Raw genomic sequence first — 23,504 nt, forward strand, 5'->3', positions numbered from 1 at the left:
AGTCAGTTAGGCTGGGGTCGGTGGCTCACACCTGTAATCCCCGCATTTTGGGAAGCCAGGAGTTCGAAACCAGCCTGGGCAACATAGAGAGACCCTGTCTCTACAAAAAATTTAAATAATTAGCCTGGGGTGGTGGCTCACACCTGTAGTTCCGCCTACTAGGGAGGCTGAGGCAAGTGGATTGCTTGAGCCCAGGAGTTTGAGATAAGCCTGTGCAACACAGCAAGACCCCTTCTCTACAAAAAATCAACCACGTGCCTGTAGTCCTAGCTACATGAGAGGCTGAGGCCGGAGACTCCCCTGAGCTCAGGCGTTTGCAGTGAGCTATGAGAACAGGTCATCTGCACTGTCTCTTAAAAACAAACAAAAAAGCCATTTAGAGCCAGGTACCATGGGCAGCTCACTAGAAAAACAAACATGATTGCCGATTCATTGACTCATTATTCCTTCTTGGCCCACAACTAAATGCAGTAGACATTGGCTGTTTCACCCGTTGTCAGTCACAGCCCACGCTGGTTCTGGGGCCTCCGCTTTCCCGCAGGGAACCACCTCACCCCCCACTCAATCTGGGTAGGGTGCGTGTGTTGGGGGGGGGGGGTAGAGCTGAGGTATATAACTGGGCACATGACCCAGAGCCATCCAATCAGGACTCTGCAGCCCTCCGGCCACAGTGATTGGCTCCAAGGTCAGCATGTGACCCAAGCCTAGCCAATCCAAAGTCTGTCTCAAGATTCAGCAAGATGGGGACGGCTCTCTCTCCCGGGGCTGCTGAGCCAGCAGGAGGCTGGTGGCCTGGGCTGCAGGGGCCTATTAGCGCTGTTCCAGCGCTTTTCACCCCCTTGAACCTCCCAGTTATATATGCCCATAAGTTCCCCTCAGATTTAGTCCCTACGGGGTGGGTTTCCATCATTAACAAAATCTGCAAGAGAAGTTGGCGCTGACTGAGCTAATGAGCTACATTTCTTGGGAAGCATCAGACACAAACCAAGGGTGGCTCCGGGTCACAATGGGAAAGTCCCCACCCCAAGGCCTGCTTCCCTGACCACACCTCCAGTCCCAGTTCAGTGCAACCAGGAACAAGACAAAGAGCCTCAGTCAGAACGAGTGGGCAGCAAGCCTCCAGGAAGCCCACGTAGTTCAGCCGCACCGTCCCCAGAACGTCTTTCCTCATTGCGGAGCCTGGGTTTGGTTCATTTCAACAGAGACCGCGGGAGTGCCTCCTGGGTCCCGACCCTGAGTTCCTGACCTGGCTGCGAGATGCTTCAGCGATGAGAAAGGTAGAGTGCATCCCAATCCGCACCCCTCCCACCACCTCCTCACGTGCTCTCTCGCAATGGCTTCTTAGCTATTCCCCGGTCAGAGGCCAAGTGGGAGGGGAAACCTCAAAGGCATTTCCCTTGCCAGCCCCCAGGATAAATCGGCTCTGAGAAGGAGCTGAGGGAGAGTGGAGGCTGAATATCCAACAGATGTTGAGGATGCGTCACACGTTTCAGCCACTCAGATTCAGCCCACCTGCCTTGTCCCTTGCCCACAACAGTCATTCTAGAAGATGGCACCTGTTTGGGCCACCAGCCCCATTCCAGACTCCTCTCACCCATCCAAGCCCCTGCCCCTGGCCCGAGAGGGAGGCAGGACTGGAGGAATGGTTCTATCACAACTTGAAATTCCTTAAACCTTATTTGCCATGAAGGGGTCTTTGCCATTAAAAAAACTCCGTGAGTGTTCCCAAAAGGCACAGAGTTAGAGTCATCTCAGAGTCCCTCGCTTAGTGTCTGGTACTTAGGAGATGACCATAAATGTGTGATTGAATGGTAGATGGGGTGGGGAGTAGAACAGACCCTCTTGCAAGCCAGAGACAACCGTTCCTGCTCTCCCATCAGAGCACGAGCTCCAGGGAACCCAGAAAAGCTCCTGCTGAACTGTTGCAGGTGAGGCTTGCCCCCTTTAGTGCCCCGCTCTGTTTCCCTCCTGAGCCCCAAACCTGCAAGGACCCTGGTCAGTCCTGCTTCCTTCTCTCTGGTAACCGGCCATGCCCAGCTTGTCATACTAGGAAAAAGAGCTGTCTGGAATAACTCTTAGTAAAGTAGGATGTCTGCTAGAGGCACGGCATGCCCCTGAGCAGAAGGGTGAAATGCCAAGACTGATCTGGGAAGCCCAAGGGTACAGGAAGAGGATTAGCCACAAGGAAGCTTGGCCTCTTGCCTTGGCTCCATTCCCCACTATAAACTACCCTGGCTACCCTCCAACCACACCCAAGAGCAAAAATACTATTCACTCGAAAATTAAGGAAAACTATGAATGTTATTTGTTAAGTTTTCTACTTCAGTGTTTCCCAAAACATGAGGAGCATACCAAGTTTTAGATGATACCAGAGTGCGACACTAGATAACACTGAACCACGTGGTGAGAAGTCCTCTTTTTGGTTAAGGAGAGAATCTCGGTTGGATGCTCGGACATCTTTAACACTTTGCAAGATCTGTTCATCTCCCTTTTCCCACAGACACGCAGAGAGATGGCAAGCCTCGGGCTCCAAGGCTTGGGAAGCAAGAACAACTGACTTCAATAACTTCTACAGTGAAAACAAAAGGATATTTTTACAGGACTGTCTTCCTGCAATTGATGCTGGTTTTCCATGTATAGTGGTAAAATAGTTTCCTTTTAAAATAAATCAACATTTATGTAAAAAAAAATGGAGGATTTAAAATGAGGAAATTGTCATCCAGGTGGTATGTGGATATGGCAAAAATGATGTACGGTTTGAGAAACACTGATCGTTTCTAAATGGCTACGTGCTACAGGCTGTATTCCTAAGAATCACCAGCCCCCTCAGGAGGCCGGGAGGAGGGGAACACTTGTCCTTACCTCTTGGCTCTATGTTCAGGGTAAGATCCAGCAGGGTAGGGACCTGCCATAGAGACCACCAGGCAAAAAAGTAAGAAAGTGGCAAATTATGTGGGTGCGGTTGGCAGATGCCTGTTGGTCTTAAATGCACAGTGGCTCCTGGACGTTCCTTACAAGCCCCCAGGAGGGAGGAAGTGGGGAGAGTTGGGAGGTTGTTACTTTTTGTTTCAGGAAAGAATGGGAACAAGAATGGCATGCCGAGGTTCAAATGGCCATTCCAAAAAGGAATCTGGGCTGGGCACAATGGCTCATGCCTGCAGTCCCAGCTACTCGGGAGGCTGAGGTGGGAGGATCCCTTGAGCCCAGGAGTTCGAAACTAGTCTGGGCAACCAATTGCAAGAAAAAAAGAAAAAGAGAAAAGGAATCAGACCTTTGGAAAATGGGTTCTCCAGGTGGCAAGACATGGGTCTTAACTGGGTCTTAACTCAGCTTAGAGGCAGGCAAGGCAGGAAGGAGACTAGGAGAAAATAGTGGGGCTTCTTGCACTCGAAACCCTTCAGAGATAGGGAGCAAGGGAACCCCCCATCACGCCTAGATTCATTCAACACCACTGTGACACAATCATCTCCCCTCAGAGGACTCTGAAACAGCCAGAGAGGGGACACGACATGCCCAGGGTCACAGGTGTGGCTCAGCAACTGCCCTGGGACTGGAACTCAAGAGCCTTCACTCCCAGCCTGGCCTCCGTCCTCCTCGGCATCCCCTCTTTGATGGGCAGGTTTGGCCCAAGACCCTCGTCACCTGCCCACTCTCCTCTCCATCTCCCTATGGAGGACCATCCACTCTTGTCATCAAAATCCTTTCATCCTTCTAGTGACAATATCCCAATTCTCCTCCTGACACTCAGCTTCCACTGATGACTACAGGGGTGGGTGTGAGGCTCAAGCCTGGCCAGTCATAGTGGTGCGTTCTCTGGAGACAGTGACTGGCTCAGGGACAGGAATGTGATCCTGTCAGTGTCTGGCCCCAGCCAGGGGGATCCAGTGAGAATGTGCCCCATTTGCTGAGAAGCCTGGAAATAATGACGAGCGCCTGGAGCTGCTGGGTGCCCCTGCATGGAGCCTGGGAATAAAAACAACACAGCAGGTGGCAGAGGTGACAGATGGAGAGAAACTGGGTCCTGATGACATTGCCTGAGCACCTGGATCAAGCCTTACCTGACGTGAGACCCAATGGGCCTCTCTTTTTATGAGAAAATATATTTCCTGCCATGTTCAACCAGTTTGAGTGAGGATTTCTGTTGCTCATAAGCAAGAGATTGACCATAAACATGCTGCTGCTTCAACAGCAGCAGACAGTTTTCCTCCTCCCGGGGTCTGGACAGCCCCAGAGCGCCCGAGGAGGAAGGGGACGCAGGCTGAGGGTGTTGGCCCTCGCCTCACTCCCCTCCATGACAGGCTTCCCTTTGCCTCCCTCTGAGCCCTCCAAAAAGCCGGGCCCCCAAGTACCTGGAGCCGTTGCTGATGAGAATGCTCTCTCGGATCGTCAGGGTGCAGTAATACCACACCAGCAGGAAGTTAAAGACCTCGTCGGTCACCCTGGTGAGGAGACAGCGAGGGAGCAGGTGTGAGAACCAGGGACAGGCGTCCCACCCTCGCCCCGCAGAACAGCAAACCAGGACAAGGGCTGCCCGCAGCAGGTGCTGCCTCTGGACACCCCACTGACTCAGAGGGCAGCGGAGTTTGGCCTCTCGTGCGTCGTCTCTCCCCTGGAATCCTGTGGCCCTCCTCACCGTGCTACCTGGACGCTACCTGTGCTTCCAGCTCCTTCCCTGACCACCCAGCCCAGGGCAACCCGTCTGTCTTCCAGATTCTCCCTGTGTGACGTGAACTCTCTGGTGGGACAGTAACATGAGGACTTTAAGAACAGGAAACTTAATATTCTAAGTTGTCTGCAGTGTTCAGATGTAAACTCCTTCCATCCCCTTGCCCAGCTGGAAACCTTCTTACACATACAAAAAAATCCCCGCAGGCCGTGCAGTCTGAAAGACCGACTCAACTCCTGCGGCTCCGCCATGGCGACCACAGCCGTGCTGGGCCGTGGTCAGTGTGGAGAGGGACACACATACGGTGGCGGGGCTTGGCAGAGACCCACCGGCCCAGGACTTGCCAGTCCTGTGGGCTCTTTCTAGGGTCCAGAATGCCTGCAGACCATCTGTAAACGGAAAGGCTGAGCTCCTACGTGAGTGTCCCTGGGTGAAGGGATCCTGGGACAGAGCCAGTGACAACAGCCCTCCACGGGCTCCCCCGCCACTGCCAGTATCTCTGACGAGGCGTTGGTGAAGGCTTTGTCTTTGACCCCAACAGGGACGCTCCACTGTGCAGCGTCGACAGCTGTACAGACCCACTCAGCACCCACGGGTGCCGTCTGTCTGCGCAGAGGAGGGAAAACACCCCCAACCTGCCCCATTTCTCTCCCTGAACTGGGAGATCCTTTTGGGAGGATCCTCCCCTGGCGCCTTCAGGGCCGGCGCTGTCCGGCCAATGCCGTGCTTTTGGACTTCGGGCTTCCAGGACAGGGAGAAAATATATTTCTGTTGTGTGGCCCCCCAGTTGGTGGCACTTCATCCTGGCAGCACTAGGAGACTAATCCAGAAGGGGGTGGGAGAAATGGAAACACCCGGGCCCTCTCGAGCATCAGGACTTGGCAACACGCACGGGCTTTGCCCTCTGAGGGCCCCAGAGGCCCCAGCGCGAGTTGCACACTGAGAACTTTTACCCACTTCCGAGGGACACGTGGGAAGGCGTTACTGCTGTGTGCAGCCTTTGCCCCCGTGGAGAGGGGCCAGGCCCCGGGCAGCAGGTGGGCACAGGCCTAGGGCCTAAAAGAGCCTTTGTTAGGACATTCAAGTGGCCAGACAAGCAGCTGGACTCCCAGCCAAGCACCCGCCAGGAAACCAACCCTTGGCACGTGGACCAAATGCCTGAGCTGTTCTTGGCTGCCTCCCCCGGGGCAGAAAATCCAGGGCCAGAGGGAGGGATGAGAGACCCGCGGGCAGGAGCCTCAGCCTCTCGGAGCCGCACGGCCTTGTCCTGTGCGGATGGTGGCAGCTGGGCTCTCCAGCCACCGCCGCAGCCGCGCACAATGTGGACTCACTGAATCGTCACACCCTTGTGAGGCAAGGACTGCTGGCCCCCTCATTTTATAGATGGGGACACGGAGGCCCAGAGGGAACCCACCCTGAGCCAGCTGGTCTCAAAGCCAGGATCTAAACCCAGGCAGTCCGGCTGGGCTCTTTTTCTCCTTTGTCCTTTTTTTTTTGTAATTGAGATATAATTCACATAGCATAAAATCTGCCCTTTTAAAGTACACAATGTAGTGATCTTTAGTGTATTCACAGAGTTGTGCAACGACCACCATTACCTAATTCCAGAACATTCTCATCACTCCAAAAAGCAGCCCTGTACCCAATAGCATTACCCACCCCAGGCCCTGGCAACCACTGATCTACCCTCTGTCTCTATGGATTTGCCTGTTCTGGACATTTCACATCAAGGGAGTCATACGATGTGGCCTTTCGGGACTGGCTTCTTTCACTCAGCGTCAGGTTCCCAAGGTTCACGCATGTTGTGGTGTGTATCAGCCCTTTGTTTCTCTTCAGGGCCGAGTAACGTTCCATTGTGTGGACATGGCCACACTCGGCTCTTTCTTAACTACTGCAGAGCAAGGCCTTCCCAGCAACCGTTTAATAGATACGTGTAGGACGCGTGCAGGGTGGACAGGGCTGCCATCCACTGTGAGAAGTGGCCCTTCTCTACCCTACACCTTGTCACACCAAACACTGCCGCTGCAGACGCAGGGCTGACCCTGGGTCTCTCCGGCCCCCTCCCTCCTGGCCCCCTCCTCTTGCCCCGCACACGTCGCCATACCCCGTTACCTGTAGTGAAGGACGAACCGACACGCCACCGCGCCCAGGAGCAGGATGATGGTCAGGTAGAGCTTGAACTTCTCATACTCGTCCTTGTAGGCGAACCTGCCACAACAGAGCCCCCACCCCCAAGGAAAGGTTACGTGACTGTCACTACTCCACCACCTGAATGCGGGACACCCAGCTCCATCAGCTTCTTGACCTGGTGCCACTCCCTTGTGCCACAAGGACCTTCCTAGCCCACTAAAGGAGAGACCTGGCCTTGAATTAATGGTGGTGACCAATTAGGGAAAGAAGTTGCCCATGTCCTTGGATTCCTGGCTTAGGATTCTGGGGTGGTGTTGGAAATGGGCAGGGGGCAGACACAGGGTCTCCTCCCTCAGCCAACTGCTGTGGCAGAAATGCCAGGGTTCGATTTTACTTGGAAATGGGATGGATGCAGGGTGGACAGGGCTGCCCTTTTCCCATGAGAAACAGAGCCATTTCTCGGGAGAAACGGGGAGTCCTGTCCACCCACCATATTGTGAAAGGAAGGAAGGAAACCTTCCCCAAGTGGTCTCCCCACTGAGAAGGAAAGTGTCAAAAATACTAAAAGTCAGAGCCCTGTTAATATTTTTTTATTTATGCAAAAACTCTAGCTTAGACCCATCTTCCCCGAGTTGAAAGAGCAAACTGCCGGGATTCCTTTGAGCCACACTGGGCACACTCACTTGGCCTGGTTGCTGAGGAGGGTCACGTTCACGTTGCCGAGCACCAGATTCAAGTAGAGCCTGGAAGGAAAGACCAGTGAAGCCCATGACCCTTACAGGCGGCCCCACTCAAAATCATTCAAACTTACCAAGCACGCGCTGAGCCCCCAGTGTTAGAAGATAGGTTGCTAAGCTCAGTGCCTCCGCACCAAGGGAGAATGATGATTAACAAAAGAACTGTACAACTGTACAACTGTGACACATGACAGTATGATAAGCCTATCCCCCATAGAAGCTGGCTTAGAGACTATTTCCCAGCCTCCCTTGCAGCCAGATGTGGACATGTGACTAAGCTGTAGCCAATGAGGTGAAGGCATGGATACGATCTCTAGGTCAATTTAAAAAGAATTCTCTTTAAAAGTAACGCACAATGGGCTGGGCACAGTGGCTCACGCCTGTAATCCTAGCTCTCTGGGATGCCGAGGCAGGAGGATCGCTTGAGGCTGGGGTTCGAGACCAGCCTTAGCAAGAGTAAGACCTCATCTCTACTAAAAATAGAAAAATTAGCCAGGCATGGTGGCACACGCCTATAATCCCAGCTACCCAGGAGGCTGAAGCAGGAGGATCACTTGAGCCTAGGAGTTTGAGGTTACTGTGAGCTAGGCTGATGCCACGGCACTACAGCCCAGGTGACAGGGAGAGACTACGTCTCAAAAAAAAAAAAAAAAAAGAAATAAAAAGGCGTAACCTTCATAAGTACACAAATCTTAAGTGTACAACATGGTGACTTGTTACATATTTACACATGTAACCAATACCCGGACCAAAGGATAAAACACTTCCAGCCCCAGGAGGCCCCCTCGTGCCCAGCCCACCCAAGACAGCTGCTGTCCACCAAAGGTAGTTACTGTTTGGTTTCCTATCACCATGGATTCATTTTGCCTATTTTTGAACTTCACGTAAATGAACATAGTGTGTAATTTTTCATGCCAGGCTTCTTCCCTCAATCTTACGTCCATGAGATTCAGTCATGTTATATGCAAATCTGCATGTCCTTGTTTTTCATGGTGTATACTATTATACTGAGTTGATAATACCACAACTTAGTTATTCCTTCTACTGTTGATGAACATTTTGTTTTCAGTTTTTAGTTGTTTTTGTGTGTGTGGTTAGATTACCAAAAGTCTACTCTTTCAGTAAACTTCCCGTACATAATACAACATTATTAACTCTAGTCCCGCTGCTTTACATTAGATGTCTAGACTTATGCAGCCTACATAACTACCACCTGTACTCTTTAACCTACACCCCCCCACTGCCCCACACCCCTGCCCTTGGTAACCACCGTTCTACTCTCTATTTCTATGTATTTGATTTTTTTTTTTAAGATTCCACCTATAAGTGAGATCACGCAGTATTTTTCTTTCTGTCTCTGGCTTGTTTCACTTAGCACAATGTCCTCTGGGTTCATCCATGTGTTTTCAGTTTTTGACTATTATGAATAAAACTGCTGTGAACATTCTTTTTCAATAGAGATATAATTCACATACCATAAAATTAACCCTTTTAAAGTATACAAGTTAATACTTTCTAATATATTTACAATACTGTGCATCCATCACCCTTACCTAATTCCAGAACATTTTTACCACCCCAAAAAGAAACACCATACCCACAAATAGTCACTCCCTATTCTCCCCTCCCCCCAGCCTCTGGCAACCACCCATCTACTTTCTGTCTCTATGGATTTGCCTACTTTGGACATTTCATATAAATATAATCATACAATATGTGGCCTTTTGTGTCTGGCTTCTTGGCTGTGAACATTCTTGTACACAGCTTTTACAGGCAGGACATAAGCACTCATTTCCTTTGGGGATATACCCAGGAGTGGAATTTCTTGGTCACAGGGTATGTACGTGTTCAGCTTCAGCAGGAAATGGTAAATGCTTTTTGTAAAAGGGGTATCTGCTTGTCCTCTACAGCCTGACTGTTTCGCCCTTCCTGAAAATGTGATGGTACAAGCCAGCTTTGGCTGTGCAGATGAGGACAACTCCCCAAGGGGTGGTGGAGTCGTAAGCTGGAAAAACCTCGAACAACTAGATGACGAGTGCCCTACCCTTGTCCCCCTTGCCTCTGGACTGCTGTGTGTGTGAGAAACTTTTCTCTCATTGAGCCATCGTATCGTTGGGTCTCCGTTACAATACACTCTAACAAAGGTGCAAATACAGAGTTATGGGACCTTGAGGAAGAAGAGTAAATTCCACAGAGGGAGAGAAGTTTGTAAAGGCTTCACTGAGGTAACAACATTTGAATTGGGCTTTGAAGGATAAATAGAAATTTGAGAGGAAAAAAGAAAACAGGGCCGGGCGCGGTGGCTCACGCCTGTAATCCTAGCACTCTGGGAGGCCGAGGCGGGTGGATCGCTCAAGGTCAGGAGTTCGAGACCAGCCTGAGCAAGAGCGAGACCCCGTCTCTACTAAAATAGAAAGAAATTATATGGACAACTAAAATATATATAGAAAAAATTAGCCGGGCATGGTGGCGCATGCCTGTAGTCCCAGCTACTCGGGAGGCTGAGGCAGTAGGATTGCTTGAGCCCAGGAGTTTGAGGTTGCTGTGAGCTAGGCTGACGCCACGGCACTCACTCTAGCCTGGGCAACAAAGCGACACTCTGTCTCAAAAAAAAAAAGAAAAGAAAAAAGAAAACAGAAGAACCTTCCTTCTAGCTATGAGTGGACTGCAGGGACATTTCTGGTCTGGTGTAACTGGAACAGTGGTATAAGAGGACATCTATTTTCCTGCCTAGCACACAGTCCCTACTTCCTGAAAGGGCAACTGCAATTTCCCTTCTGAGAATCGCATTTCCCCCTAGGATGTCAGGGAAGGCACGTGACCCAGGCTTGGCCAATCAAGGCAGTGCATCCTCCTGATTGGGTTAAGAATGGTCATGTGACACCATCTAGGCCAATGAGAATCAGCCCTGGGACTTTTCCCAGAATAACTAAGGAACAGACTTGCTCTACTAGTTTTTTTCTTTTTTTTTGAGACAGAGTCTCACTCTGTTGCCCAGGCTACAGTGCCGTGGTGTCAGCGTCGCTCACAGCAACCTCAAACTCCAGGGCTCGAGCAATCCTCCTGCCTCAGCCTCTCGAGTAGCTGCGACTACAAGCATGTGCCACCATGCCCAGCTAATCTTTTCTATATATGTATTTTTAGCTGTCCATATAATTTCATTCTAGTTTTAGTAGAGATGGGGTCTCACTCTTGCTCAGGCTGGTCTCGAACTCCTGAGCTCAAACGATCCCCCACCTCAGCCTCCCAGAGTGCTAGGATTACAAGCGTGAGCCACTGCGCCCGGCCTCTATTAGTTGATTAGTAGAGAGGATGCAAGCCCAAAGCTGCTGGTCACCAGTTTACAGGGAAAAAAACCTATTTAAGAATGAAACTCACACCGGGAAAAGTGAGTTAAAAAAAAAAAAAAAAACTAAATGAGAGGCAGGTCCTGCCAGGATCATTTGAGTATCAGGATCCAGCCCTATCTGAAGCTACTCTTGGAATTTTAAGTTACATGAGCCAATAAATCCCTTAGTTTTTCTTAAGCAACTCTGAGTTGGGTTTTCTGTCATCCGCAAACCAAAGATTTCTGACATAAGATGCACAGAGGACTGGGGAGAGGGGAGCCAGGAAGGTGGATTTCAGTGACACCACGAAAGAGGGTCACGAACACTGGGCTGCTATAGAAAATGATCACCTAACTCATGGGGTTTTAACCAAACAACAAAAAAGGAGAAGCTCAGAGGAATGGGTTAAGATGTAACAAGGGTAGCAGGCCACCTGCCACCCCACCACGAGCCTAAAAGGAAGCCCCTCCTCCTGGTGGGAGGCTCTGCCTCTGCTAGGCCGAACCAGGAAACAAGGTCACAGTAGGGACATGCTTAGCAGACCATGCCAGGTCACCAAACGACACTGTTAGGGGGTCTCTCTGGAACAAAGCAGCAATGGTGTCACTGGAGGGGGCAGATGGGGACTTCTTTGCAGGGGGAAGATGGAAAGAAACTCAGGCTTTGGAGTCAGAATGTCTAGTGTTCACATCCTGGCTTGGCCAAACCTGGCTGAGCCACCTGGGCCAGATATTCCCTAATGTCTCTGAACCTTGTCAAAATAGGGATACTTTAAACTGACACACCAGCTTGTTGAAGATAAAATAAGTGACGTGAAGGGAGCTCCCAGCACAATGTAGGGCATGCAGCAGGCACTCAATATGTGTTTGCTCTCTTGGGAGAGAATATCTTCCCTCTTGACCTCAAGTGCACCAGGTATGCGGCAGGTGCTGGTTCCTCACAAAAGCCGTCCCAGGAATGTCACTACCACGAGGCAGAGCAGAGGTCCCCTCCGTCCCGGGCTCATGGAGAACATGTGGGAAGGGTCCTGGCTCCTTCTCATTCCCACCCTTGCTTCCCCTTCCCCTCAACCCAAATCCCCAGCAGGCAGGTGGGAGTTGCATGGACCAGGTGTTCTGGGCCTGGGCACCTGCCCGTGGCAGGGGAGGGGGAGTCTCCAGCTCCTACCCGTTCTTCTTGGGCAGGTAGGCCTCCATGTCAAAGAAGACATTCTGCCGCTCCTTGATGTTCGTGGCCATCTGCTGAACGAGCTCCGCCTCCTCCCGGCTGGCATGGCACTTGTACCTGCGGTCAGAGGTGCAGGCGCAGACGCAGGGGCATTACTCACATGGAGGAAGACTCTGGACGCCCTGGGCACTGCCCTCCACCTTTCTGCCCCAACACCTCTCGCAACTTCAGTTCTCCATCTGCACTCTCTGGGCGTGATGCTGGCTCCCTGGTAGCCTTGTGATCTTGGGAAAATCCTTGAGGTATTTTCCATACCTCAAAAATGGGGATAACATCAGGCCTGCCTCATAGACAATCTCCTGATGAGGATTAAATGAGCACATACGGTGTAAGCACCTTGAATAACACTTGACACATAGTATCAGCTTGATGGGTATTGACTGGCATAATCTTTTTCTCACCGTTCCAAGGATACCCTACGGATGGCTAGGAGGACATGCAGAGACGCACTTGGAAGCATAGGCAAGGCAACCAAAAAAGGTCTGTTATTCTTCGGTAACATTTCACTCTCAAAACTAGAAAAATAAGGCAGCAGACACACCTCGGAATGGGAGGGGTCCTTAGTCTAAGAACCTAACTCATGGGTCAACCTTCTAACCAAGTGCTTCTCAGCTGGGGACACTGGGCAATGTCTGTAGACACCCTGGTTGACAACAGGAGTGAGGGTGCTGCCGGCACCGAATGGGCGGAGGCCAGGAATGCCGGGGAACGGCCCACGGTGAGCAGGGCGGCCTCCCACAGCAAAGAATTACCGACATCGCTGAGGCTGAAAAATCCCGGACTGAAAAAAGTCTCAGGACTCTGAGTCCTGGCCTCAGTAAGATGCATTTTTCTAGGACACATCTGGTGATGCGTCCAAATGGACCCATCCATGCTCTCTACCCTGTGACTAGTGGGCCTCCGTTTCCAAAATGGGCAGCCATGCCCAGAGGCATAATCAGGACCTTCCCCAATATTGTCCACAAGGGAAGCACTGACCAGGAGTCACAACCCTGGAAGGGAGGCCCAGCTAAGGACCTAGGACAAGTCACTTGGAGCCTCAGTTTCCCTGCTTGACTAGGGGTCACAGCATCCATTGGCCGCCTACACGTACAAGGGATGAGAGTACTTCCCAAACCATGAAGACATAAGTATCGGGATGTGAACTCGAGCTGGGCTCAGGAACTGAGCTAAGTCATGAGCTCAAGCACACCCCCACCAGGGATGCCAACCTAGCAGCCCCTACTCCAGAGCCCCTGGTGGGGACAGCATCCCACACCCACAAGAAGGACATCAGCTGTTTACCCATCCAGCAGGGCTGCTTCTTACAACATCACCAGCCTTCATCCTCTCCTCCCCACCCATGTGGCTCAGGTAGGGGCTGTCCCCCGCTCCCCGAGGTGCACACACTGAGCACACGACATAGTCCTGCCCAAGCCCGTTCTCAGTGACGGCTCACACAGGGCACACGGCCAACCCCAGTCAGTGGGGATTACACCCAGAACATGTGCTGAAGTATTAGGAAACAGAAACTCCTTCTGATGGGGTGGCAAAGCCAGCGGGAAGCAAGGCTAGAGGACATGAGCGGGCACTGCTGGCCATCCTGGTGATCAGGACAGGACAGTAGGCCTGAGAGTGAAGCCACTCTAGAGGAAGGCAGAATTTAGAGGAAAAAACCAGAATCCTACCAATACCCTTTGACCTCTGGATCCAGGGAAGCCTGAAGCTACTCCTGGTCCTGGGTTTTTTCCACTAAAATTTCCATTCTTTGCTCAAGCCAGTTCTGAGTTGGGCTTGTGTCCCCGCGAACCAGGGGGGCCTTGCGTTGCGGCCGCGCCTACCTCTGGAGTGCGCGCTTCAGGTCCTTGAGGCGCTTCTTCTGCTTGCTGATGGAACTGCTGCACAGCGTCTGCAGCGCGCTCAGCTCCTCCAGCTTCTGCCTGTAGATCCTGTGCGTCTCCTGTGCACAGAGGAGCCAGGGCAGGTCACGTTTCATAGCTCGCTCCTGCTCAGGGGACTGACTGCTGAGGTCACACTTGGATGGCTAAAACAATAAAACTATCAAGGATGTGGCTTGGAAAACTGGGACTGGAGCCGGGCACAGTGGCTCACACCTGTAATCCTAGCACTTTGGGAGGCCGAGGCGGGAGGACTGATTGAGGCCAGGAGTTCGAGACCAGCCTGGGCAACATAGCAAGACCTCCATCTCTACAAAAAATAGAAAAGTAGCTGGGCATGGTGGCATGGGTCTGTAGTCCCAGCTATTCAGGAGGCTGAGGCAGGAGGATCACTTGAGACCAGGAGTTTGAGGTTGCTGTGAGCTATGACGATGCCACTGCACTCCAGCCCAGGCATCAAAGTGAGACCCTGTCTCTAAAAAAAAAAAAAAAAAAAATTCCAAACTTGCAGAAGAATTATAAAAACAATGCAAAGAATTCCCCTTTCCTCTTCACCCAGACTCACCGACTGCTCTCACTATGCTGTACTTGCTTTATCCCCCAGGTATGTGTGCTCACGTGCACACGCAGGTGCACACGTGCATGAGCACACGAAGCGTGTGTGTGTGTGTGTGTGTGTGTGTGTCTGTGTTCTTTTTCCATGTCAGATACCACTAATCTACAGCCCGCAAGCCACCTAATTCTGTACGGGCAGTAAGACACAAATGGGTTTTGCAGGGTTGAAAACAAACTCAAAGAATATTCCATGACATGTGAAAATTCCATGAAGTCGGCATTGCAATAGCCATAAATAAAGTTTTACTGGAACACAGCCACGCCTACTCATTTACATATTGTCTGCGGCCGCTTTGGCACTATGACAGCACAATAGTGAGGAGTTGTGACAGGGACCATATGGCCCACAAAGCCTAAAATCTTCACTAATTGGCCTTGTACCAAAAAAGGTTTGCCCACTCCTGTGCTAAACCATTTGGGAGTCGGTGTAGACAACACGCCTCTTTACTCCTAAATACTGCAGTGTGTATCTTGTAAGAACGATAATATTCTCCCATATTCACGGTATGGTTATCAAACACAGTTGACTCTCGAACAACACAGATTTGAACCGTGAGGGTCCATTTATACACGGATTTTCTTCCGCCTCTGCCACGCCTGAGACAGCAAAACCAACCCCCCCGGCCCCCTCCTCAGCCTGCTCAACATGAAGATGACGAGGATGAAGGCCTTTATGATGATCCACTTCCACTAATAAATAGTAAATATATTTTCTCTTCTTTATGATTTTCTTAATAACATTTTTTCTCTATCTTACTTTAAGAATACAGTATATAATACATATAACACACAAAATATTTGTTAATTGACTCTTCATGTTATCAGTAAGGCTTCCGGGCAACAGCAGGCCCCGAACCTCCACATCGTTCCAGGGTCAACTGTCCAGAAAATTTAACCTTGATAGAATACAGTGCTATGACAACATATGCCGTCCAAATGCAAATTTTGCTAACTGTCTCTTTTATGGCAATTTTCTTCCAGATCCTGGATCCCATTCAGTCTCATGCCTTAGATTACTGCTCGTAACTCTTTGGTCTCCTCTAACCTAGAACAGTTACTCAACCTTTGTCTTTCCTGAATTGAAATTTTTAGAGTTCAGTCCAGTTGTTTTGGAGAATGTCCCTCAATCTGGGCTTGCCTGATGTTTCCTCGTGATTACATTTTGGTTGTGCATCGGGGCCAGGATGCCACTAAAGTGTCCTCAGTGCCTCCTGCAAGGGGGCAGGGGGGACACAGTGTCCATGATGTCAGCTTTGATTGCTTGGTAAAAGCAGTAAAGATGTCCACCTGGTCTCTCCACTGTACCGCAACCAACTTTCCATTTGTAATTAATAAGTTAACTGTGGAGACAGGATGCGTTTTAATCACTTTTGAATTCTTCATTGCCAAATGGCCATCCATGTTCAATAAATACCTGCTGGTAACAAAGGAACCCCTGGCTAGGCGTGGTGGCTCACGCCCGTAATCCCAGCACTTTGGGAGGTAGAGGCAGGAGGATCGCTGGAGGCCAGGGTAGAGTGCAGTGGCGTCATCATAGCCCACTGCAACCTCTAACTCCTTGGCTTAAGCAATCCTCCTGCCTCTAGCTGAGACCACAGGCATGTGCCACCATGCCTAGCTAATTTTTTTCAAATTTTTTTGTAGAGACAGGACGTAGCTATGTTGCTCAGGCTGGTCTCAAACTCCTCCCAAATATATATGCCAGCGCACTGGCTCATGCTGGGATAAGATGCGTGAGCCACTGCACCCAGCCTATGTGTTTCTGTATTCTATATAGACATATTTCTATGTACCCATACAAAAACATAAATACATACATATGTGTATATGTGAAAAATACATTGCAAGAAGTAATCATCCCTAACACTTATATTCTCTTTTGCTTTCTTTTGGTAATAGAATTCCACTAAGTTGTAGTTGGGCTCACAGCTTCCCGCTATAGACTACATTTCCCAGCCTCCCTTGCAGTTCGGTGTAGCGGCATAACTAAGAGTCAGCCAACAGGATGCAATTCCGGAAGTGATGTGTGCAAGTTCCACACCACAGTTTTTATTAGGCACTGCTTGCCCTCCACGCTCTTTCCCTGGCTAGAATAGGGCAATGGTGGGTCCAGGTACTTTTAAACCAGAGATGGAAGCCACATAGTGCAAATGGCGGAGCCCAGTGTCCCCTCCCCAACCAAACCAACCTGGTCCTGAGGTGACCCCATGTGATAGGGTTTCCCACCTGTGATGGTTTTAACACATGATCACCCATTCTTTAGCATGCCCCACCCACACAGAGAGATGGGGTCTCTGTTTCCTCCCCTGAAACCTAGGCAGGCTTGTGACTGGTTTGACCAATGGAATACGGCATAAGTGACACTATACAACTTCTGAGACAAAGTCACTGAAGGCCATGTGGCTTCCACCTTATTTCAAGGAACACTTGCTCTTGGAGGAAAAAGTCCAACTACCCTGAGGCCACCGTGCTCTATGGAAGCTCTAACCACACGGAGAAGTCACATGTAGGCACTCCACCAGTAGTTCCAATAAATCTTGTCATTTCAGCCTAGGTGCCAGATGTGCACACACAGAAATGATTCCAGCCCCAGCTAAGTCCCCAGGCTTCATAAGGCACAGTCAGGCCTCCCCACCATACCCTGTCTGAACTCCTGACCACACTGTCCACGAGCATCATTCAGGTATTGTTGTTTTACACAGCAACAGATACCTGAAGCACCACTCACCCTGGACCACACCTCTGTCTAGACTGTCATGTGAGAAGAAAGAAACTACTTCATTTAAGCCATTTTTGCTGAGATCTCTTTGTTATAGCAGCAGAGCTTATACCCTAAAGCACATACTTTTGACTCTTTAAAATACATTAATAGTGGCCAGGTGCAGTGGCTCATGCCTGTAATCCTAGCACTGTGGGAGGCTGAGGCAGGAGGATCGCCTAAGCTCAGGAGTTTGAGACCAGCCTCAGCAAGAATGAGACCCCATCTCTACTAAAAATAGAAAAAATTAGCTGGGTGTGGTGGCCCGTGCCTGTAGTCCCAGCTACTCAGGAGGCTGAGGCAGGAGGATCACTTGACCCCAGGAGTTTGAGGTTGCTGTAATCTATGCTGATGCCACGGCACTCTAGCCCAGGTGACAGAGCAAGACTCTGTCTCAAAAAGTAATACTAATAATACATTAATAGTATCAAAATATACATATAATTCCACAACTTTCTTTTCTCACTCAATAACATGTCTTGAAGATCTACCCACATATGAATATATGGATGTACCTCATTCTTCTTAGTGCTGTGCAGTATTTCACAGTACAGATATATTACAGTTTATTTAATCATTCCCCTCTTCCTGGATATTTAGGTTGCTTCTAGTCTCTGACTATAACCAACAAGGCAACATTTTTTTTTTTCATTCTTTTTTTTTTTTTTTTTGAGACAGAGTCTCACTCTGTTGCCCAGGCTAGAGTGAGTGCCGTGGCGTCAGCCTAGCTCACAGCAACCTCAAACTCCTGGGCTCAAGCGATCCTCCTGTCTCAGCCTCCCGAGTAGCTGGGACTACAGGCATATGCCACCATGCCCGGCTAATTTTTTCTATATATATTTTTAGCTGTCTATATAATTTCTTTCTATTTTTTTTAGTAGAGATGGGGTCTCGCTCTTGCTCAGGCTAGTCTCGAACTCCTGAGCTCAAACGATCCGCCCACCTTGACCTCCCAGAGTGCTAGGATTACAGGCGTGAGCCACCGCGCCCGGCCAACAAGGCAACATTGAATGATATCCGTGCACTGCTTCTCTGGGCAGACGCTCAAGTATCTCTCTGGGGGAGATTCTCCTGGGGAAGAGGGAAGAAATTGCTGGGTCAGAAGGTACAGGCATGTTTAATAGATCTTGGCCAGCTGCCCTGCAGAGTGGCTGTACCAATTTACACTCCCACCCACAGCATGTGATGGTACAACTGTTGTCCACACCTAAGCGACATTTGATCCTATTAACATTTAATTTTTTCCAGGTACTTTTCTAACGTTCCACTGGTGATATTTTCTGCTCAACCGTTAAGGCATCAGACTGGTAGGGATGGGAAGTCATGGGCTGTCCCATAATTCTGTCCCCTGGTAAATGAGGTCATTCCTGCCGCCCTGCAGTTCTCTTGCTTTGCCATTGGCCAGAGCCACTTCGGGGAGGAGGGGGAGATGCAATACTGGAGGGTCACACACCCCTAGTCCACTCCTGGCTTTGGCTCCAGGCTCAGGATTTGCTAGTCACAAGGAGGACAACATGGGGGGGGGGGTCAGAAACAAGGACCTTGGTGTGACACACACTCCACCCCCAGGCATTCCTCACCCACGCCCAGTCTTTGCGGATCCCACCCTCGTGACAGTCTCACAAGCAGTGGCAAAGGTTATCAATTCATTTCTTGGATCCTTACTTTTTTTTTTTTTTCTTTTGAGACAGGGTCTCGTTCTGTCAGCCAGGCTGGGGTGCAGTGGCATCATCATAGCTCAAAGTAAATACCAACTCCAAGGCTCAAGCAATCCTCCCGCCACAGCCTGCCGAATGAAGAGCTGGGATGATAGGTGTGTACCACCAAGCCCGGCTAATTCTTCTCTATATTTTTTGTAGAGATGGGGTCTCACTATGTTGCCCAGGCTGGCCTCAAGTAATCCTCCCACCTCGGCCTCCCAAAGTGCTGGGATTACAAGCATGAACCACCATACCCAGCCAAATATACATAACTTTTAACTATTTTTAAATTTTAAAAAAATTTAAAAACATTTAAACATTATGATAAAATACATACAACATAAAATTTACCATCTTAACCATTTTAAGTGTACAATGCAGTGGCATTATTATTTTAATAAGTACATTCACACTATGTTACAGTCATCATGAGTCACTTAATGACAGGAATATGTTCTAAGAAGTGCGTCCTTAGGTGATTCTGTCATTATGCGAACCTCACAGAGTGTACTTAGATAAACCTAGACACTATAGCCTACCACACACCTACACAGCTCTTGCTCCTAGACCACAAAGCTGAACAGCAGGCTACTGTATTGAATACTGTAGGCAACTGTAACACAATGCTTAGTATTTGTGTTGCTAAACATACATAAACACAGAAAAGGTACAGTAAAAATACAGTAACAAATTTTTATGGGACCACTGTCATACACGTGGTCCCTCTTTGACTGAAAGGCAGTTACGTGGTACATGACTGTCCAATCATCACCACCAGCCACCTCCAGAACCTTTTCATCATGCCAAACTGAAACTCTGCACCTGTCGAACAATAACTCCCCATTTCACCTTCCCATCGGCCCCTGACAACCACTATGTTACTTTTCTCTATAATTGTGACTCCTCCTAGGGACTGCATATAAGTGGAATCATACAGCATTTGTCCTTTTGTAACTAGCTTATCTATCACTCAGCATAATGCCCTGAAGGTTCATGCATACTGTGGGATGTATCAGAACAGCCTTCCTTTTCAGGGCAGAATACTATTCCATCGCATGGACAGACAGGCCACATTCTGTTTATTCATCTATCCACTGATGACATTTGGGTTGCATTCTTTTGGCTGTTGTGAGCATGGGTGTACTAATATCTTTTGGAGATGCTGCTTTCAGTTATTTTAGGTATATACCCAGGAGTGGAATTGCTGATCATATGGTAATTCTATGCTTATTTTTTGAGGAACCACCATGCTGTTTTCCACAGCGGCTGCACCACTTCACAACCGCTATCTCGATGCACTGTGCGCAGAGCACTGCTGGCAGGTGGAGGGGATATAATTTGTCTTCCCTTGGAGCCCCTGGCTACTCTCTAGACACGAGAGTATCCCCAATAGACCCTCCATTGGACCTGTGCTTTAAGATGCTTTTCCTTTTCTTTTCTTTTAAAAGACAGTGTCTCGCTCTGTCACCCAGGCTGGAGTGCAGTGCCACAATAACAGCTCACTGCAGCCTCGAACTCCTGGTCTCAAGCAATCCTCCCACCTAGGCCTCCCGAGTTGATGGATTTACAGGCATGTTGAGATACTTTTTCCACACCCACCCCAGATCAGTTCTGTCTTCCCTGTGCCCTGGGAGGCTGATCCCTGAGAACTGCACCTCCTGGGATCCCCCGCTTTGCCCCAAGTTGGGTTTAGCTTCAGGGGGCCTCACCATTAACTGCCTACACTTCTGTCAACAGCCCCTTCTCTTCAGAGAGACCTTTCTGAGACAGCTATTTGCTTCTTGCCAGGGTCCTGCCTGAATCTCCATTACAGAGTTTTGGGAGTTTCTTTTAGAGGCAGTCTCACTCCATCACCCAGGCTGGAGCGCAGTGACACGATCATAGCCCACCGAAGCCTCAAACTCCTGGGCTCAAGCAGTCCTCCCGCCTCAGCCTCCCGAGTAGCTGGGGACTACAGGCGCGCACCACCATGCTTGGCTAATTTTTAAATTTTGTTTAGAGACGGGGTCTTGCTACGTTGCTCAGGCTGGTCTTGAACTCCTGGCCTCAAGACGATCCTCTGACCTCTTCCAAAGTGCTGGGATTACAGGCTTCATCGACCACACCCAGGCTTATGGTCTTCATCACTTCCTTGAAAGTCTTTATACTTGGACTCCATACATACGTATCATTAAGCAATACAGACTATTGTTTGGAGTGTTTGGATAATACCTTTATTACAAATGGCACATTGTACCTAGGCCTCTGCAACTTTTTGCTCACTGTTGATACATGCAGCTCCAGTTTATTCATTCTCTCTCTCTTTTTTTTTTTTTAATATATTGAGCACTGATAGTTTATTATTCATTCTCCTATCCACACCCCACTCTATGGGTGCTCAGGTGAATTATCCATTCTGATGGAATTTAGGTTTACAGTTTTTAGCTGTTACAAACAAGTGTTAAAAAAAAGTATTATACACGTCTGCTATTTAAATTTTTAACTGTGTGGATATGTATTACTTATAAAAATATAGAGGGGGATTCCATTTCCAAAAACTAAAAAAAGGAGAAGTGCTAACATCAGCTCCGTGAGCTGGGATGCCCACGGCGTCTTCCCTACATGTCCAATTACCGTGCTCCGCCTGCAGAAGACACACACAAGCCAGCTTCCACCGGAGGATTCAGAGATCTCCGTCACCTCTCCTGTCCTCCGAGGCCCCAAGCTCTGCCCCGGTGGGAGGATGAGGCTGGTGACTCTAGGTCCCAGCACGGCTGTGAAACATGTGGAGCCGCCTTCTTAACACACCTTGGCTGAGTCGCCAGGTCCAGAACTGGGGAGTCAGACCTCTGGGGTCAACGTTTGCTGCAGGAATTGCCAGGCAGAGGCATCTCATGGCATTTACAGACAGGGCTGTGGCCCGGGAGTGTCAGAAGTCGGTGGGCAATCCGGTCGATCGTGACAAAGCCATGGCCACCACCACAGCCTTAGAGGTGTGCCTCTCGCTGGCGGTAAATTTTTGAGAGATTATTTTTATACAGTTCTCTTTCTAAGAAATCAACTTCAGATAAATTTTCAGATGCCGACTTAACCGGGACTCATCACCATAGAAACACTCCCAAGGATGGCAGGGTGACTTCACCTACAGCGCATCAATTCCATATTGAGAAAGATTCTGAGTCACGTGCCAGAATCCACTAGTGCTATTGGCTGTAGGAGCAGCCAGTGCGGGTACCTGCACGGGTGTCAGGCATTCGGACGAACGATAACATAATGATTAAGTGATTAGATTCTGCAGTCAGACTGCCTGAGTTCAAATCTGGAGTCTGCCACTTGTTAGCTGAGTTATGTAAGCTATGCCTCAGTTTCCTCAACTGTGCAAGGGCCAGGAGTGAGATACGTGCAACAGGCTACGCACCGTTACAAAGATATGACATCATCAAAAAGAATGTAGTGTGGCCTAATGTGCAACTGTGAACTGCCCACAGGACAGCAGTTTAAGCAGTGTCTGACAGATGTCACTGTTTCCTTGAAAATTTAACTTACCTCATAATGCCTCTATGAGCTTACTGTAGCACCTTGGGGGTGCACTGGTACACAGTCTGGGAATCACAGATATGAACAATTTCCATTACTCACCCTCCAAAAGATGCCTAACTAGCATCCCTCTCTTTTTCTTTTTTTTCACTACCAGTATTTTGATTTTCCTCCATGGGACCATCCCTCCCCTTATTTCATGTAATGTGGGTAGCACTAAGCTTCCAGGAGCAGACATGTGACCAAGGTCTGGCCAATCTCTGCCACAGTGACTAGTTAAGTAAGGAATAATCACATGACCCAAGTTGGGCCAATGACAGTCAGCCCTAGGACTCTTGCTGAAACCACAGGGGGAAAAGATGCTGTTTCTGCTGGGTTTGCTAAGCTGCTAAGCTAGTGGATGTCAGCAGGGGGCTGCCAGTGGCCCTCTTTGTCACCACATAGGAGGGACTGCCTGAAAATGAAGCTGGCATACACACCTACACACACATATCATTTGAGCTCCTGGATTCAGCCTTGCCTGAAGCTATTTACTGCTAGACTTGAGTCAATAAACCCCCTTTTTGGCTTAAAACCAGTCAAACTGGGTTTCTGTCACTTGCAACTAAGAATCCTGACTAATGCATTGTGTGAAAGCACTATACCAATGAAAAGAGACTCAACAAGTTCAAAAGTTTTCTTCTAGGCCGGGCACGGTGGCTCACGCCTGTAATGCTAGCACTCTGGGAGGCCGAGGCGGGCAGATCGCTCTAGCTCAGGAGTTCAAGACCAGCCTGAGCAAGAGCGAGACCCTGTCTCTACTAAAAATAGAAAGAAATTAGCTGGACAACTAAAAATATATAGAAAAAATTAGCCAGGCATGGTGGTCCCTGCCTGTAGTCCCAGCTATACGGGAGGCTGAGGCAGAGGATCGCTTAAGCCCAGGAGTTTGAGGTTGCTGTGAGCCAGG

General features: G+C 49.4%; 1 protein-coding gene across 1 annotated transcript in view; it reads right to left on the reverse strand.

Moving 5' to 3' along the window:
* Positions 1-23,504, reverse strand: part of TMEM120B (transmembrane protein 120B) — a 34,307-nt gene that overhangs the window by 7,061 nt on the left and 3,742 nt on the right. The window contains exons 2-6 of the mRNA XM_069497415.1: positions 13,910-14,028; positions 12,030-12,146; positions 7,480-7,539; positions 6,779-6,874; positions 4,350-4,439 (exon numbers count right to left, since the gene is read on the reverse strand). Coding sequence (XP_069353516.1) covers positions 4,350-4,439; positions 6,779-6,874; positions 7,480-7,539; positions 12,030-12,146; positions 13,910-14,028 — 482 coding nt within the window. The remainder of the gene's footprint in view (positions 1-4,349; positions 4,440-6,778; positions 6,875-7,479; positions 7,540-12,029; positions 12,147-13,909; positions 14,029-23,504) is intronic.

This window comes from Eulemur rufifrons, chromosome 21, assembly GCF_041146395.1.
Source record: "Eulemur rufifrons isolate Redbay chromosome 21, OSU_ERuf_1, whole genome shotgun sequence".
NCBI classification, from domain to species: Eukaryota; Metazoa; Chordata; class Mammalia; order Primates; family Lemuridae; genus Eulemur; species Eulemur rufifrons.